Source organism: Lepisma saccharinum, chromosome 3, assembly GCF_977018435.1.
Source record: "Lepisma saccharinum chromosome 3, izLepSacc3.1, whole genome shotgun sequence".
NCBI lineage: Eukaryota > Metazoa > Arthropoda > Insecta > Zygentoma > Lepismatidae > Lepisma > Lepisma saccharinum.
In genome coordinates this window covers 8,939,810-8,957,236 of record NC_139231.1, presented here as the reverse complement: position 1 = coordinate 8,957,236, position 17,427 = coordinate 8,939,810, and the positions used below count along the sequence as shown (strand labels likewise).

At 37.7% G+C, this 17,427-nt stretch overlaps 1 protein-coding gene across 1 annotated transcript in view; it reads right to left on the bottom strand.

The window, feature by feature from the left end:
- Nucleotides 1-14,019, bottom strand: part of LOC145984911 (uncharacterized) — a 45,611-nt gene extending 31,592 nt beyond the window's left edge. The window contains exons 1-4 of the mRNA XM_083118299.1: nt 13,693-14,019; nt 12,272-12,381; nt 9,261-9,356; nt 7,843-7,999 (exon numbers count right to left, since the gene is read on the bottom strand). Of these exons, the coding sequence (XP_082974425.1) occupies nt 7,843-7,999; nt 9,261-9,356; nt 12,272-12,381; nt 13,693-13,743 (414 nt within the window). The 5' untranslated portion in view covers nt 13,744-14,019. The remainder of the gene's footprint in view (nt 1-7,842; nt 8,000-9,260; nt 9,357-12,271; nt 12,382-13,692) is intronic.
- Nucleotides 14,020-17,427: the final 3,408 nt, after the last annotated feature.

The following is a 17,427-nucleotide window of genomic DNA, read 5'->3' as shown; positions in this document are numbered from 1 at the left end:
CTGACTGAAATGTATATTTATTTCTAAATTTTGGACACAATCACCGACAAGAGACACATTTAGCTCTCTTTCCTCTATACCTATTTTTTACAAGGTGTTACAAAAAGTGAGCTTTCGTGTATTGTGTCGCAGCAGAAACTGAGTTCTGCCAGCAAACGGAGTTCTGAAGCATTTCGGCTCACTTTAAACCCTGCATACTGTAATCAAGTATTTTGGTTATTTAATTTTAGTACTTGGCAACTTTTCCTGTGGAGCTTGATCCCCCCGGACCCTCCCTCTAAATACGACATTGCATACAAAAACTCCAACAACAATTGCATACACATACGTCTGTATACTAATTGAAAATATTCATGCCTCCAATACGTTTCCATGTAAAAAGACTGGCGAAGGAAGGCCAGTGCTTCCACGATGACATCACAGTATTCTCAACCTTGGGGGTTGTTAAAAAGCCCAGTTATGGCCGAACCTTCTCAGGCAGGGAGGAAGACTGATTCCACGGACCTTGGGTCACTACACTACCAATTGTAATTTTCAATGATTTGAATTATGCAAACCTATATGTCTTCATGACATGGTGCAAAGCACTTTTTACTTTACAATGATTTAACTCCTAATGTTCGAAGATTTATGTAAATTTACAATCAACATCAAAAATGTGGTAGGTGGTATAATGACTTGCATCTAGCAGTCAGGCTAAGGTAACAGAGGTTTGTACTAGGGATAGCGAAATCCAGATTTTTTAAAATCCAGAATCCATATAGTAAAAATGAAGAATCCAGATTTCAGAGGGAATCTGGATTTCAGAGGCAATATGGTTTTCGGAGGGAATTCCGATTTTCAATGGAATCCGGATTTCAAATTCGATCAATCCTGGCTCACGCTTATTTTAAATGTTCCATAGCATGTAACTAAGTCTACTGAATAGGTTTGCAGCTAATCCCAAACTGAGAAAGAGGAGTAGTTGGCTAACTGAAAAGCAATGGGATCAGTGTTGTTGCAGTAGTATTGTAAAGCTACAGCAGTTCTTTGTTTCGGCCAAACATGCCCACATTGCTCAAGGGCTCCTTATCTGTTGTAGCAGTTGCACAAGAGCGATATTTTGGTAGATTGGACAAGTTCACGCTTCAGTTTACTGCAGAAGCACTTTCGTCATTTGCATCTGCTTCCCGAGATTACATGCTTCGGAGCTCAAACAATGAAATCTATGAAACACAAAATGTCAAATGTATTTCTTTCTGCTTTCGACCCAACTTTTCTTTCTCTCATGCATGGGTGGCACCAAGAGGAAGGTGCAAAGGGATTTGTATGTATGACTTATTAAAACTTTGTGGTCACATTGTAGTAACACCGTTGTTATTGTCGACAACAGACATTGATCCTAATCTGAAAGAGAACCTCATTTACTATCCTCTATTGGTTGAGTGGGGGGGGGGGGGGTCTCTACAATGATTAGTGGCTGTTGTCTTTCTTCCACCATTATTTTTAAGTTAAAAAAGTTATTTTTCTTTTTTAAGACAGAGTATATGATCATTGGCATGCATAAACAGGCTTTGTTCATTTAAAATTACAAAACAAACAAAACTGAAACAAGTCACTAGTAGTCTTCAGTTTAATTGGCATATGTTCATAAAAGCCTATTCAGTGTGGCTACAGACAAGCAGAAATGAAATTTTCCAGGTTTTCCAGGACAAATTTTATATTTTTCCCTGACAATTATGAACTAAATCCATGTTTTTCGTAAACAGAAATAATAAAGTCATACCGATCCAATTGTGTTAAGTACTAATATTATCTTCAGGGAAATTGACTTCATTTCTCTATGATTTGAATCAGAATACATAGTGTCTTAAGGCCGGTCAAATGAAAACCGCAAAAGTGCCATTAAAAATCTTTTTTTCTTTCTAGGTGTTTCGAAATTTGCAGACACAGTCCTTGACATCTTTCAAAGCTGGTAGTACGAAGCAGTGCCGGTAGGTGCGGTTGGATGTGAGTAACAGATGATTCAAGATGGCGGCACAACTACGCAGTTGAACCAAGCAGGAACAGCGTGGAGTTATTAGATTTTTATGGAGTGAAGGTGTGAAACCGGTTGATATCCATCGGAGATTGCAGACGAAGTATGGGGACGCCTGTCTGTCACAGCGGCAAGACTACAATTGGTGCAAGAAATTCGCAGAAGGTACGACTTCATTGACTGATGCTACCATCTGGGTCAGGTTCATCGAGTTGTGACAGAGGAGTCCATAGCCGCAGCAAATCGGCTTATTCAGGAAAACCGGCGTGTCACCCTGGCTGAAACGGTTTCCTTGCTGAATATGAGCTTCAGTTCAGTACAACACTCCAACATAGAAAAGTGTCCGCCAGGTGGGTTCCTCGACAGCTGACACAGGAACTGAAAGTCCGTCGGGTTGACACAACTTAAGAGCTGCTGAGGCATTATGAAGACGAGGGTGAGGATTTTCTAGCTCACATTGTCACCGGATATGAAAGTTGGGTGCACCATTTTCAACCGGAGACGAAACATGCAAGCAAAAATGGCGACATTCGTCTTCGCCGAAACCAAAGAAGTTTCGCAGCCAGCCCTCTGCAGGGAAAGTCATGTTGGCTTTATTCTGGGATAAGAAAGGTCCTATTCTGGAACACTACATGCCCCCATGTACGACAGTGACTAGTGCCACCTACACTGACCTTCTCAAGAACCATTTGAGGCCAGCGATATGCACAAAGCAAAGGGGATTGCTGAGTGCAGGTGTTTTGCTTCAACATGATAACGCCCGTCCTCATTTTGCTCATGCAACCATGAAAACCATTGATGACCTATGCTTCAAGTGCCTACCACATCCGCCATACTCACCAGATTTGGCACCATCTGATCTCCACATCTTTGGTCCATTAAAGGAGCACCTTGGAGGCCAGAGGTTCAAATCTGATGAAGATGTCCAATCGGCAGCACACAAGTTGCTACAGTCAACCGAAAGAATTTTTCTCACGCAGTATCGAAGCACTACCTATCCGATGGTGTGAGTGCATTGAACTGGGAGGGGACTATATAGAAAAATAATGTACAATCAAACATTATCCCTGCATTAAAATAATGGAAAAAAATTAATTGCAGTTTTCATTTTATTCTCCCTTACTTACTACTATTATGTAGAATCAAGGGATAACATTGAGGCTAACATTCATTATGTAAAATTCAACTAGTCGTAATCTTGCTAAGCCAAAATGTAAATGCCAAGACCAAGATCTGTAAAATAGCATATGATAACTTCTCTTTCACCAACCTTTCTGATAATTATGATCATACTGTCAACCTACTTCAGTTATCAATCAGTATAGCTGGACCAAAACTTTTACTTTGATATTCTTTCTAAAACCAAGTATAAAAAAAGTGAATATTTAATATATTACCTACGAGTCCATGTACAACCAAAATTCAAAGGAACCATAACTTTGTACCAGATGAGAATCATAAGGATGAGAGGAACAAGTTTCTGAACTGAATCATTTTGGGGAGTGGAATCACAGGAACCGAATCTGAAAGTGGAAATGAACCACTTGTTCATTTTGCAACTCTTTCTCTTGCAGACTCCAAAATACATGTCAATTACAGATGATCTGCAAAATTCCCTGACATTTCCCTGTTTTCCAGATGTGTAGCAAGCCTGGAGTGTTTACTTAAAAAGGTAGATTGATGGATCAATAGGGAAGATGGATACACAATCACATAAATAATTCAAGTTGTTTTTTTTCTTCCAATTTGTCAAACGTCATATTTGAACTTTACAATTTGGTACAGATGGGAGATGTACTATGCACAGGGTGGAATAAATGAAAGTGGCTGTCATTCATCTATTGGCACGTTTTGACCCTGGTCACAAGGTTATTGAAAACTGAAGGCAATTGTACTGGTGCAATATCCTCAACTACTGCATAAATGTTCTGCTGCAGTTCATCAAGGGTGTGATGATTTGTGGGGCAAACAAAATGTTGTTAGCGCGACTCGCTGGTTGCACGATCATGGTTCCATTGCGATAGCATACTCCAAACAGGTAAAATAGTGACAGGAAAAAAATAATCAATTGATTGAATGAGTTGGTGCTTTAAGTCCACTTTATGCACAGTAAGGCTAATTGGGACTGGACCTACAGTTTTATAGTGGAATCAGAACCACTATGTGCCTCCATTGAGCATCGAACCCAGGACCCCTTGATTACAAGGTAGCGATGCTACTACTGTGCTATCGGGGAGGCCCAAGTAAGTAAAAAATTAAGGTAAACCCGGACCAGTTTGGAAGCTCAGTTGGTAGGGCAATGGCACGATATGACAAAACCCCTGGTTCAAGTCCTCTTCAATGGAACTTCTTCACATTTGTAATGTGAAAAGTTTCAAAGATATCACCACATTAAAAAAAATGATCGATTGACTTAATTTGAGCCACTTAAAATAGCATTTGATAAATCTTCAAATTTAAAAAATATCAAATCTTCACATTTCTTCTGGGACATCAACAGGCAACTTTAGACAGAACATTGCCTCTTATCACCAGATGATCAAGTTCATTTATGTTGCACTGAACTACTCTTCCATACGCATATCAGCCACCAATATTCATTTTTAAGCTCAGGTATTTTCAGTGATGCTAATAGTTGACATGAACAGATGGGCATGACTAGCACATGAAGATTTTTTTTTCCAAATTCTTCTTCTATTAGTAAAAATATAACCCTTGGGATAACAGCCTGCGAGGAATAGTGGACCCACGTGACCATAACCATTGGACTAACTGCAGTTTTCACATGAGAATGTTGGGTTTACGTTGGTTGGCAAATTCAAGTTGGCCTTACATTGGGCCAACAGTTGTTGACATTTGCCTAACTATGGAAAAGAGTCAAAATCAGTTTTCTGGGTGTCTACCAGCCAAGAATGTCAAGAAATTATGCTTGTGGTCTAGAATTTTTGCTATATTTTTACAGTATAGCGAATTCACATTGTTGTATACCTGTACTAGCATTTGATAAAATTGAATATTTGGAAATTTAAAATTGTATTGAGTTGTAGTTTAAGATTTGTTCACTTTGTTTCTTAAGAATTACATTATTGAAAGTATGAAGTTTTGTAAAAATATCCCCATACACGATGAAGTCTGAAGCATTAATTTTTACATGCATTAACCTTTTGAGTCCAAAGGCCATTTTCACATGTAACCCCCTTGGTCCCGAGCCGATTTTGAGCAAAATGCAGAGTTTCAATTAAATGAGTGTAGATCGGAGGTTAATTGCGAGTTATATGCTGTTGTACGTGGAATGAACCAGAGATTCAGACTATATGAAATTTATGTAAATTCGGCGTATATGTGGCAGGGGAGGGGGCTAACTCTCAAAATTCCAAAATTTCGGGGGGAAAATGGGGTCCCCCCTCCCCCCCCAAGAAAAAAGTATATGACAGTGTCGACATGCACATGGAAATGATCGCTGACATGTAAGGAACACAAAAATATTTGCATTATTATCATATGACCAATGTAACGTGAGTTGTACCCCCAAAAGGAATGGTCGGCACGCCACTGATTCAAGCTTCAAAATGCACCAATACCTTGACATGACTTTAGCTCAGAGACTATTTGCCCTGGAGATATGAACGATATGCCGTTGTAAGCAGAATGAATCACAGATTCAGACGATATATAATTTATGCACATTCGGCGTACATATGGAGGGGGAAAGGGGAGAAATCCCCTGAAAAATACTTTTTTTTTTAAAAAAATGGGGTTTCTCCCCCCCCCCTGAAAAAATGGATTTGAAAAATTCAAAATGAACATAGAAATTATCGCTGGCATGTAAGAAACAGAAAAATATTTGCATCATTGTCATATGACCAATGTGAGTTTTTTCCTGAAACGAAAGGCTGTATATGCCACTGTCTCAAGCTTCGGAATTGAGCGAAATGCAGAGTTACATTGAAATGACTATAGCTCAGAAACTAAATGCCCTAGAGATATGAAAGATATACCTTTGTATGCAGAATGAATCACAGATTCAGACGATATATAATTTATGCACATTCGGCATACCTGTGTTGCAACTTGTGGAACACTTGTGCTCAAAAACAAAGGTTTGCTTCAGTGCGCCTGAAAATTCCATTTTCAACCAGTCTTCCCACTCCCCCCCACCTACCTGCTTGCGCCCGCATGGAAAACTTTCATTTGGCATCGGATACTGATAAACAAGCTTCCTTCGAATGCAGTTACCAGGTGGGAGTGAAAAGCATTGCTTTAGAACAACAAAGCCGGTCTTCCTTTTTCGGCAAAAATTTTCCCTTGAAAAGAGACGCAAAAGTCCCATTTCCCCTCCATTTTCATGAAGAAAAAAAAAGTGCAAGAAACATTTCTGTTAAATACATTTGTTAGGAACAATATTAAAAAAAAAGAAATTCTAGCCAAAAATAGAAAAGTTATAACGTAAAAACTACGACCTTGACACAGCGTCTCGATCAAAACACTTAGGACCACGAGGTTACATTTGGGTATCTCGACCGAGATGCTTGGGACCCAAAAGGTTAATAATTAAAGCTAGTCTAAATCTTTTGTTAAAGTACAGCTTCAGTGTTCATCTTAACCGGCCTCGTGGAAGGGGTTTTTACAATCAATAAAAATATATATTTTCTCAATTTCCAACTATACATAAATGTTAAGAAAAAGAGGAAAAAAGGTCAAGGAAAAGTCAAGATTTTTGGATTTGTCATTTTGATAGACACCCTGATTTTACAAACTACTTTCTCCTTTAGAAGACGTGAGTGAGTACTAAAATGATTTCTGCGCAAATAATTTTATAGAGCAACCAGAAACAAAAAAAAACCTTGGGCTAAAATCGTTCGTGATCCTTACCCTCGTTCTGTTCAACTCTGGCCATAAGGAAGCATGGTTCACCCTGCCCCTTGGAGGAGTACGGTGCACAGGAGTTATGGATCTGCGCAGGTTTCTTTGTCATACTACTCACTTACGTCCTCTAAAAAACTTGCCAATTAATATCTCCAAACATAGATCACTTTCATATGCATTGCTTTTTTACTGACAGAGTAACCAACAGGAAACAGGTTGCCAATACAACACGAAGATATGAATGCTCGTCTTCAACGTTCTGAAACCATGGTAAAATGGTTTCATTTGGACGTACAGCAAGTGCTCATTGTGCATCACAGACTGAAATTTGGGTGTAAATTACACACAAACGCACACTAGTGTGAGCCCTACCAGGTATGAAGAATTTGCAGATAATGATCACCGATAACATTTCCTGCAAAGAAAAATGGGCCATGAAGATGATTCTTGGAGATAACACAGAAGACAATCTCTTCTGGTGAGTCTCTCAGTTGCTCGAGTCTGGCATGAGGATATTCTTCGCCCCTAATGCAAACATTATGCTTGTTGGCTTTGCCATTTGTGTGGAATGTGGCATCATCACTAAAAACAAGACTTGTATCAAAGTTGTCTTCATACCACATTACACATTGACTTTTGAGATGTTTCAACACCTACTGTTAAATTTTCAGATCATTTGCATGAGAAGTAGTTACATTATTAGATTACGAAATGATATCAAATTTATTGAAACATCCGGTATAATGTGTAGTATTGCTGCCATGTTTGTAGTGCAATTAATGTAGCAACCTATATATTAACTGTCCATTCGTTGCTTCAAAGGATAATTTCTCAATAATACGCATATTTTAAAAATTATATATGTATTCCTATGTAATGAAATTAAACAGTTCATTTGTCACTATCAGGAAAGCATTCCCCTTCCAAAGAAAATACAAATGAAAGTTGCAAATCCATACCTGATTGAGAATGATGCCGGGAAGCCTGTTTTGAACTTTGGTTTCATTGATCTGAGCATGTGGAACCTCAACAGAACCAATGATATCCCAGTCATCCACCACAGTCTCCTCAAATGGTTTAATATCCACACGAAGACAGAGACAAGGGTCTGATGCACTGTAATGATCACAAAAAGGAAGACATTAATTAATGGATGCATCCCTAAACCGACACATTAAGGCATGTTTGGATCTTGGGCTTGTCTCACCATCTCTTCAAAAAAAATTCTCCTAAACAAAAGCAATATTCTAAATTTTAACTACTCAGATCCGTTTAAAAATTTTCCCAAACGAGTCAAAAGATAGTTTTTCTTGTATGTACACATTGCTTGCATTATAGAATTATTTTCCTGTAGTGCAATTACTAACCATTGTTATAACTGTATCTTTAGTCAAAATGAAAATAAATGTCTGATGAAAGGAGTGTGTGTTCTCCTGAAACGTCACAAAGAAAAACTGTTTTCTTATGCTTGTAATAACCGTAAACTACAGAAAAATAATGAGTCAAAAGATGAACTACTTTTGTCATTGTTGGGATACTTACAATAGAGAACTGACTTGCAGAGCAGGCAGAAAGTTATTGCAAATATCCGGGGGAAAACAAAGTGAATGACAAAGATATTACAGAATTGCAACACTGGCATTGGTTCTGAGAAATTATTTTGTCATTGCTGGCACAATTTCCAGTCAAGCTTAAATTAATGTTAGATTTAAAAAAAATGGATACTCGAATTTGTAAACTCACAGTGCAAAACTGATTTTATACAGATTAATAACAGATGTGAACTGAACGTGGCAATATCACACATGCTGACCCAACCCAACTGGCAATGGTAACGGGTTTTATTAACAACTGCAAAGAACATCAAAACAAAACCAAATTGTACTTTTTCTATTGAGAGAATTTCAAAAAATGCAGTTTGGAATTCACCAAAAAAACAGCACTTTTTATTTTGTTCACATGACGATAAAAAGTGAAATGGATACTAAAAATATGTGACCAACTTAGATTAACACAGAATTGAATACGCTAAATTTTGATGTAACTTGTGTTATGTAGAACTCTTGTTAATTTTCGATTGGGAGTCCAAACTGATGAATCCATAATTTTTATTCTGTCAGTAAAATGTTAAAATTAGAATCAAAGTGATTTTAGACATTTAAATTAAAAAAAAGTTTTGTTATGTTGAATCAGGAGTCACATTGCGGAAGAAATTAGCATCAAAAACAATCCCAATTTAAGAATAGTTCTATTGTATCTGTCAATCATTGTTGCATATATTGGAAACTAAAACTCCATATGAAATGAAAATTATTCTCATTAAGATTTCTACCTATAAGAATTCTATTGCACTTTGAAGAATACAAAAACACTATACCTGAGAAAAGCAGCATCCAAATCCCAATCAGACAGTAGTGACAGGTACGTCTCTTGCCCATAGTCATCAACAGCTCGGTAACTTATTGTAAAGTCCCTGAAATTATTAATTCAAACATATAACAAAAGTCATGGTGCTTCTATTTATTTATTTAACAAAGAATTCCATATACAGTGTTGGACATTTTACATTGGAATGTATGACAGTAGAAAAAGAACAACAAAAAATAACAACAAAAAAATTACATCCGATAAACAGCCTTACACATTTTTGTACAAAAGTCTTCTAAAATGTGCCAGAATTTCAAAAATGTCTATTTGCTATGTTAAATTGTTGTATTGGCTGGGTAGTATTGCAAAACTGTGTGCAGGAAGGTGGCATTATTAAACATAATTTATGTGTATGCTATTGAATTCCTTTTTGTATTGGAAAACTGCAAAATCTAATATTACATAATTAATTAAGTATTGATTTTTATTTTCTGTACAGAACTCCTGGAATTCATAATTATGAAGAGTCATTATATACATATAACAACAAAAAAAATCATTATTTTCAGAATTAATAATTAATTTACCTGCTCCTATTTTTATTAACAGAGTAATACGAGGTTTATTCAAAAAGTATCAGACCTTAATTTTTTTTGCCATAAAAAATTTGGTTTGATGCACGTATGTAGATGATCCTAACGTGCATTTTTTTTATTTTTTCCAGCCTGCAGAAGCAGTCAGTCGCCGGCAGACTGCCGATGAGTGAGGAGGTGTAAGTGAGAGGCATCGGAATTTCGTTTTTGACAAAATTACTGAAAAACTTCAACAATGCTACTGCATTAAATTTTGTGGAAATTTATCCGCAAGATTCGACAGACTTTCAGGGACGAAGCAATGGGAACCACACAGATAAAGGAGTGGTACAACCGCTTCAAAGATAGCTGCACATCAGTGGAGAGTGAAGCACATTCTGGTAGGCCCTCAATATCCAGAAATGAGATAGTCATTGATCAAGTGAGGATCCTGGTGATGCAGGTTCGTCAAATCACGATCAGAGAACTTTCAGGCCAGGTGGGCATCAGCATTGGATCCGTTCATTCCATTTTGACTAATGATTTGGGCCTCAGGAGAATCTCAGCGAAGTTCGTGCCGAAGCTGGCACCTCTATCACTATAACGTACCCGCCCATTCTTCACATTTGATACAAACTTTCCTGGCCAAACACAGCACACCTGTGCTTCGTCAGGCTCCCTACATGGCTCCATGTGATTTCTAGCTTTTACCCAAGCTGAAAATGCCCCTGAAAGGAACCAGATTTCAGTCCAGAGAAGACATCATGCAATGGCTGATTTCTTCATTTTAAAATTAAGAGTACATCAGCACATAGGCTTATTTGTGCCCATCATGCATGCACCTTAACTAAAACAAAACTGAAGACAGAACCCTAACAAGAAGTAAAAATATGTCTGTTAAAAACTTCCTCAATCAATTTCTAAAACTAATATTGTCATAAACTACTATCAACAACTGAAGCTATACCGTCTCCGAGGATAAAATCTCCATAGATTGTAAAGGAGCACACACAAGGAGAAACACAGGACATGACCCATAGAGGATAATACTGGCAGTGGGTCAAGATATAGGAACCTCATTGGCCAGCAAGCAATGGTTAAGGGACGTTCTACATTGACTTCTGGGTGCCTTCACAGGTCACCCCCCATTTTAAATTAGTTTTCATATTTTACATTGGGCTCCCAAGGAGCCAAATGGTTATCGCTCTTGCCTTTGGTGCTAGTCATCCCAGGTTCGATTCCTGGTGGGAGACCCCAAAATTTTTAGTACTGACCCAGCATCGTAAGGACAATTGGGAAGCTGCTTGAAAATAAGAAGTAGCAGGCTTCTGTGATGGGACACAATGCGCTGCCCATTTGTGACCAATGAAAAGGTCACTCTGGCAGGCCTTGGCACTAGAGGACTGTTGTGCCATGGAGTTTTGTTACAATTTTACATTATTGTAGACAAAGTACTAAATACCACACCTCAAATTCCCATAGCATCTTACACAATATTTCCGTGGGTTAAATGGGAAAAGTAGCTGTATTTCACCTATTTGACCTCATCTTTTCTCCTGCCTGTCACAACTTGATTCTGTAATTAGTTTTAACTTTTGAACATTTAACATTACCATAATAATGTAACTGTTAATTACCACATTTGTTACTGATTAAAAATGAATATAACTAGTATTCTATTTACTAATTCAGGGTGGCTACACTAAGACCATGATAAAATTCAAGTATAATTCCTGGTTTTCAAGTCGAACTTTCCAAAAATTCAAGGCTACAAGCAGATATTTTCTCTATTTCAACCTTACGTATTACCACCTCTCACCACAAATATATTAAGAGTATAAAGGAGTCTGTGCAATTCCAATATATCCATATATATATATATATAAATATATTCAATTTATGGTGTGGAGTTTACATTTGCCATTTCACATACTCAGACTAGAAATACATCAACAAACACAAGTCACAAATGTCACAAGGCATAGTAAGCTACGAAAAATTGTTAATTGTATAAGAATTTCAAGAAATCAACTTTGATCTTGCAATAATCTTCCATCTGCAGATAGATTGTTCTGCAAAGGACACTAACAAAGCAAAAGGATTGAGAGATTTCGGTTTCATTTTCCATTCAGCTTTCTTTTCTTTTCCATCATCGATAAAAATAAACTGTGAAAAACTTGCCTAAGAGCACTAATAAATATGTATAAATTCAATGGGATTTGGATTAATAAAAGCTGAAATATTTCATGAGTATGGAGAAAAATTCAAGCAGAATTCACGCATATTTCCCAAAGCCAATAATTCACGGAATTCCCAGTGAGTAGCCACCCTGTAATTATATATCATCCTGAATTAGTACTAAGATCACATGACTTAAAAAAAAAATTGAAGCACAAGACATTTTTCAATGTGTAGTAAGAACTACCACCCAAATTTAGCCTATACTTACCCTTTGATGTCGAAAGCTTTTGCAAGAATGCTTTTTAGAACTTCAAAAGATGTAATTTGAGGATCTACACTAAATTTACGAAATTCTGGTTGCAACACTCCTTCATGTTTCTGTAATTTAAGAGTAACATAAATCAAGGTACAGAAAATTATATCACAAGTGTGTCATTACAACAATTATACAGGCACTACCATTGACCTGAATTTGGATATTTGATTATAAAGGCGGTACTTGTTTACTATTCTTCGGACACATTTATTTATTTTTACAGAAGAAACTACTTACCGTAATAAGTTCCTGTAGCATTGTCGAACATCGGAAAGGTGTTTCGTGTGATGTGGGAATGTTTCATAGCTGAAATTCATGTTGTTCGTTGAAAATTAATTCTCCGACGGAGAATAGCTAGCCCCACGAACCATTGGCACGTGGATAGGTTAGTTCTGTTAGGTTAGGAAACATAGTTAAAATTTGGTGTCGTGTTAGTATCAGGATCTAGAAATTGGAAATAATTGCGAACCATTGGTGCCAGCCCCACGAACCATTGGCACGTGGTTAGGTTAGTTCTGTTGGGTTAGGAAACATAGTTCAAATTTCATCAAAACAACGTTGATACTCCTTCAGGAATGTTCCGCGAAGCAGATACGTAAGTACAAATGTCAAAAATTGACGAAACCAAAAAATTAGAGGTGTCCGAAGGATAGTAAATTTTTACCAAAACTTGCATGTATAAAAATGTTCCCGAATTTCACGTCGGGCATAATGGTGTTTAGGCAGGATTTGCACTGCCACACAGAAAAACAGGTTTCACAAATTCCTCGTTAATTATACATTAACTGCAAATCAAATTTATATCTTCGCTATATTTATTTTATATTTTTTAATATTTAATTTATGGACCTATTATTACCTTCGATTTATGCGAGGAATATTGTGGAAACTGCGACAATCGGACACTGAAGAAGGCATACTTTATGCTTGAATTTGTTAAAATGAATATAGGTAAACTAAGTACCCCAAACACAATGCATTTTCGGTTTTTGTCAACTCTGAATTCGAAATTGTTCAATGTATACATATAATTACCATTTCAATTTCAGAGTTACTATTGAAGTTGAAAACAGAAAAAACGTAATGAGGTATATGGTACAGGAAAGTAAACAGACATTATGGTACTTAGATCATCTTTGCACATCCAACTGCCGTACGAGAATCTGCGGCATCTTCATTTTCCACTAGTAATATAATATTTCACATAAAATTGGTGTTGTCTAACATAAACATGAACCTTTTAAAAATTTTCGAAACACAAATTAGGATGGGCAATTCGCAAAAATCGTTGAAAGAACGCCTTAAGCGAGAAATTCGGTGTGAAATTCTACATTTTGAACTAGCTCGTCACCAATTTCAGACATATAAATTACCTTCACTTTCACACGAATAGCTTCCCGGCTATAGCCAAACATTCCTGCCATTGCTAGCTTTAACTTGTAACTAACACATCTTTTCTACTGTAAATATTATGGCTGTCAAAGAGTCACACACGTCAATACCACATCTGCACTTTCTGTCTGCCATCAGCTGCTGCAAAATGACGTCACGTCGTGAGGAGTTTCTTGTCGGGCACGGAAATGGCCGGAAAGAATGTGCTTCTTTGATACGATTATACGTCTGGTCATAAAAACGTTCGAAACGTGTAGAAATTATTTCATGCCTTTGGCACGAGCTATTACACAAGGTACGAGGCACAGCAGTAGCATCTCATTTGAGGTTTTTGCATGGATTCTCATGCAGGTCAACGTATTGAAAGTTGACATGCGAGAAGCGAACACAGTTCCGTAAACGAAACAGAACAGGTGAGATCCGTGGGCCGTAGCAATTCAGGTGAATTGAGTTTATGGTCAAGGGCCAAGGCTATCTTTGGAACATTCATGTTACGTAATGTAGGAAAAAGCAGGTCTTAAAATTGATATATTTATCCCACGGTGCAAAGCATAACATTTCTATTTAGAAAATACTTGCAAAAATAAATTTATATGTAAGTTATATGTTTTGTGAAAGTTTTCACTAATTTCATAGCTTATATTTTGTATTTCATGCAAATATCAAAAAGCGTGGATGTGAAACATTATTTGTCAAGTAATCACATTTCATAAAGTTGAGCGAGGCTGTAACATTGAGATGAAGAGCGAAATCTTTTAAAATGAGAGTCTTTCTCAGGGTTTTTGTTTTTCATTTGGAAGGTGTAAGGGTAAATATAGAGCCAAGATAACCATAAGTTGTTCATTTGTAAAATAATAATAATAAAATAAAAGGAGCAAGACGGGCAGGTTCACTTATCCTCCATGAGATATCTGGAAAAAAATAATGCAATTCGAATGATGAAATTATAGTGACACTATATTACAAATAACATTGTTATCTGTGATTTACAGGTTGTAAGCAATTAACTGCCGTGTCCAATAAGATAACGAGAAAACGTTTTCGAAACAGACATTAGAATTATGTTGACTGTTGTAACTAGAGGTGGGGGGATGGAAAATTTTTGGTCTGGATGGGGTTGGGAAGAAAATAAAAAAAATTCTTGCTGCACGCGAAATTCCAACTTTGAAATTTCCCCTTATTATAAAACGTTTCTCCCTTTATTTTTGTATGAAATGAAGTTAAGATTATCGCACTGACGTTTGATGACCTTTTGGGTTGGGTAAGCAACTGAGTATGGCTAATACAGAGTGTCCGAAAAGTCACGCAACCCGGTGTTTACGACCGTATAACGGAATAGCGAAACGGAATTAGAAGAAACGCTTTCTGCCAAGAGAATGCCCTGTATATTGGGAAAATTTAGAGAGACAAACATATGTAAGAACATGCATGTTTTAATAACAAATAAGCAAAGTGTTGCCAAAGGCGGAAAAAAAATATTTGCAAATCGTGTGTATTGTTGCACAGAACTCACTGAGGTAAATTATTGCAACATTTCACAATACCAACGAACAATTTGGATGGCCATCTATTGAATTTGACAGAAAAAGAACTTTGACGAAGTTTCAAAAACATTGCAGAAGGGAATAAATGGGCTGTTCCAAAAATCGATGTTTTCACAATATTACGAGGGACACTGGCAACACTGTTGGTGTCACGTGTCACTAACAGACGTGTTTCACCTCAGGCTATCACACTAAGTCACTTTTAACGACAAAGGAGAAAGTTGGTTATTCTCGAACATATGCAATAAATTACATACACCTTGTAACCCTGAAATGTGGGTATCCCTAAATGCTTCTCTTACGCAAGAATATGACGATGTTCGGATATATTCTTCAACAATAAACACTCTTTCCTGTGTAGAATATGGCATTTTAAAAACACACACACGACGTCAGCATAAGTAGACACAATCTGGAATGCCGTTCGCTGCAAACAGCAACCACCTAAGGCAGAGAAAACATGACAATTGATACACGTTCTTCTGAACACACATTTCAGGGTTACAAGGTGTATGTAATTTATTGCATATGTTCGAGAATAACCAACTTTCTCCTTTGTCATTAAAAGTGACTTAGTGTGATAGCCTGAGGTGAAACACGTCTGTTAGTGACACGTGACACCAACAGTGTTGCCAGTGTCCCTCGTAATATTGTGAAAACATCGATTTTTGGAACAGCCCATTTATTCCCTTCTGCAATGTTTTTGAAACTTCGTCAAAGTTCTTTTTCTGTCAAATTCAATAGATGGCCATCCAAATTGTTCGTTGGTATTGTGAAATGTTGCAATAATTTACCTCAGTGAGTTCTGTGCATCAATACACACGATTTGCAAATATTCTTTTTCCGCCTTTGGCAACACTTTGCTTATTTGTTATTAAAACATGCATGTTCTTACATATGTTTTTCTCTCTAAATTTTCCCAATATACAGGGCATTCTCTTGGCAGAAAGCGTTTCTTCTAATTCCGTTTCGCTATTCCGTTATACGGTCGTAAACACCGGGTTGCGTGACTTTTCGGACACTCTGTATTAGCGCATGTATACACTATGTGCTCCCACCAGGTGTTTAACCCGGAACACTTTGATTACAAGACAACGTCGCAACCACAGGGTCATCAGGCACCCTGGGCTGACAGGTTTGAAATGGGTGGGCTGATGAGATTTTCGAAAAATTGTAGGTAGTGATTCTCTATTCCCCTCAGTGCCCAGGCGCGTATATTCTAGGCTACCTTGGCCTAATCTGTGACCTAGGCTATCGCCGAAGCCCAGATTAAATACAGAAAATAATCGACTATCAAATGTGACTGATGCTTCACTCTCAAACAACGACCGCGGGAAAAAATGATAGTTTAAAACCCGAGACTCCTGTGCACCGTACTCCAGAGACGAGAGGAGGGGGAAAGTGGACCATGCTTCCTTATGGCCCGAGCTCAAGGGAAGAAAAGGCTGGGCGGGGATTTTTCGTCCAAGATTTGTTTTCCTTGTGCTCGCTCTATACATGGGGATGGACTTCTTTGCTTTAAAACTACCACCAGACTTCAGCGGTTATATTCTTCCCCGACCAGCGCTTGGGGGGGGGGGGGGGTCGGTGACGTATTTGTAGTGGCTTCTTAGACAGGGAACTCTTCGTATTACAACGGTGGTAAAACCTTACAGCGATGCCAATGCACTAACCAGCATGGGATTTTCCCATATAAGGGAAATTTTGAAACTAAACTACTATTACAGGAACGGGAAAAAGAATAGCTGGCATGTGATAGGGAATTTTTCCTCTAGGCCAAACCTCGCGCTGCGACGCCAAGGGTCCCGGGTTCGAATCCCGCTCGGGCTTGGTTGTTTGTGAATGTCCATTCATCAATTTCATCATTTCATCACTCATCCCCATCGCAAATTAGCCAAGAGGCACAAAACGTGAAGTAAAATAAACTAAATCAATCAATCAATTAATCTAGGCCAAACAACACTGTCCCATCGAACACATGCAGAACTCACAGGCCGCTGACGTTCAACCAACGACGTTTTCAACCCCTCTGCTGCTTTGTTTATGACTGGCTGAGGTAGACTGACTGACCGGAGATGACAAAGGGCTTTTTGCTAGTGGAAATCGCGTTGAAAGAAGTTTAAGAAAATTAGGTTTCTTACTGTGTGGATTTTCTTATGTGTATTGAGTGAG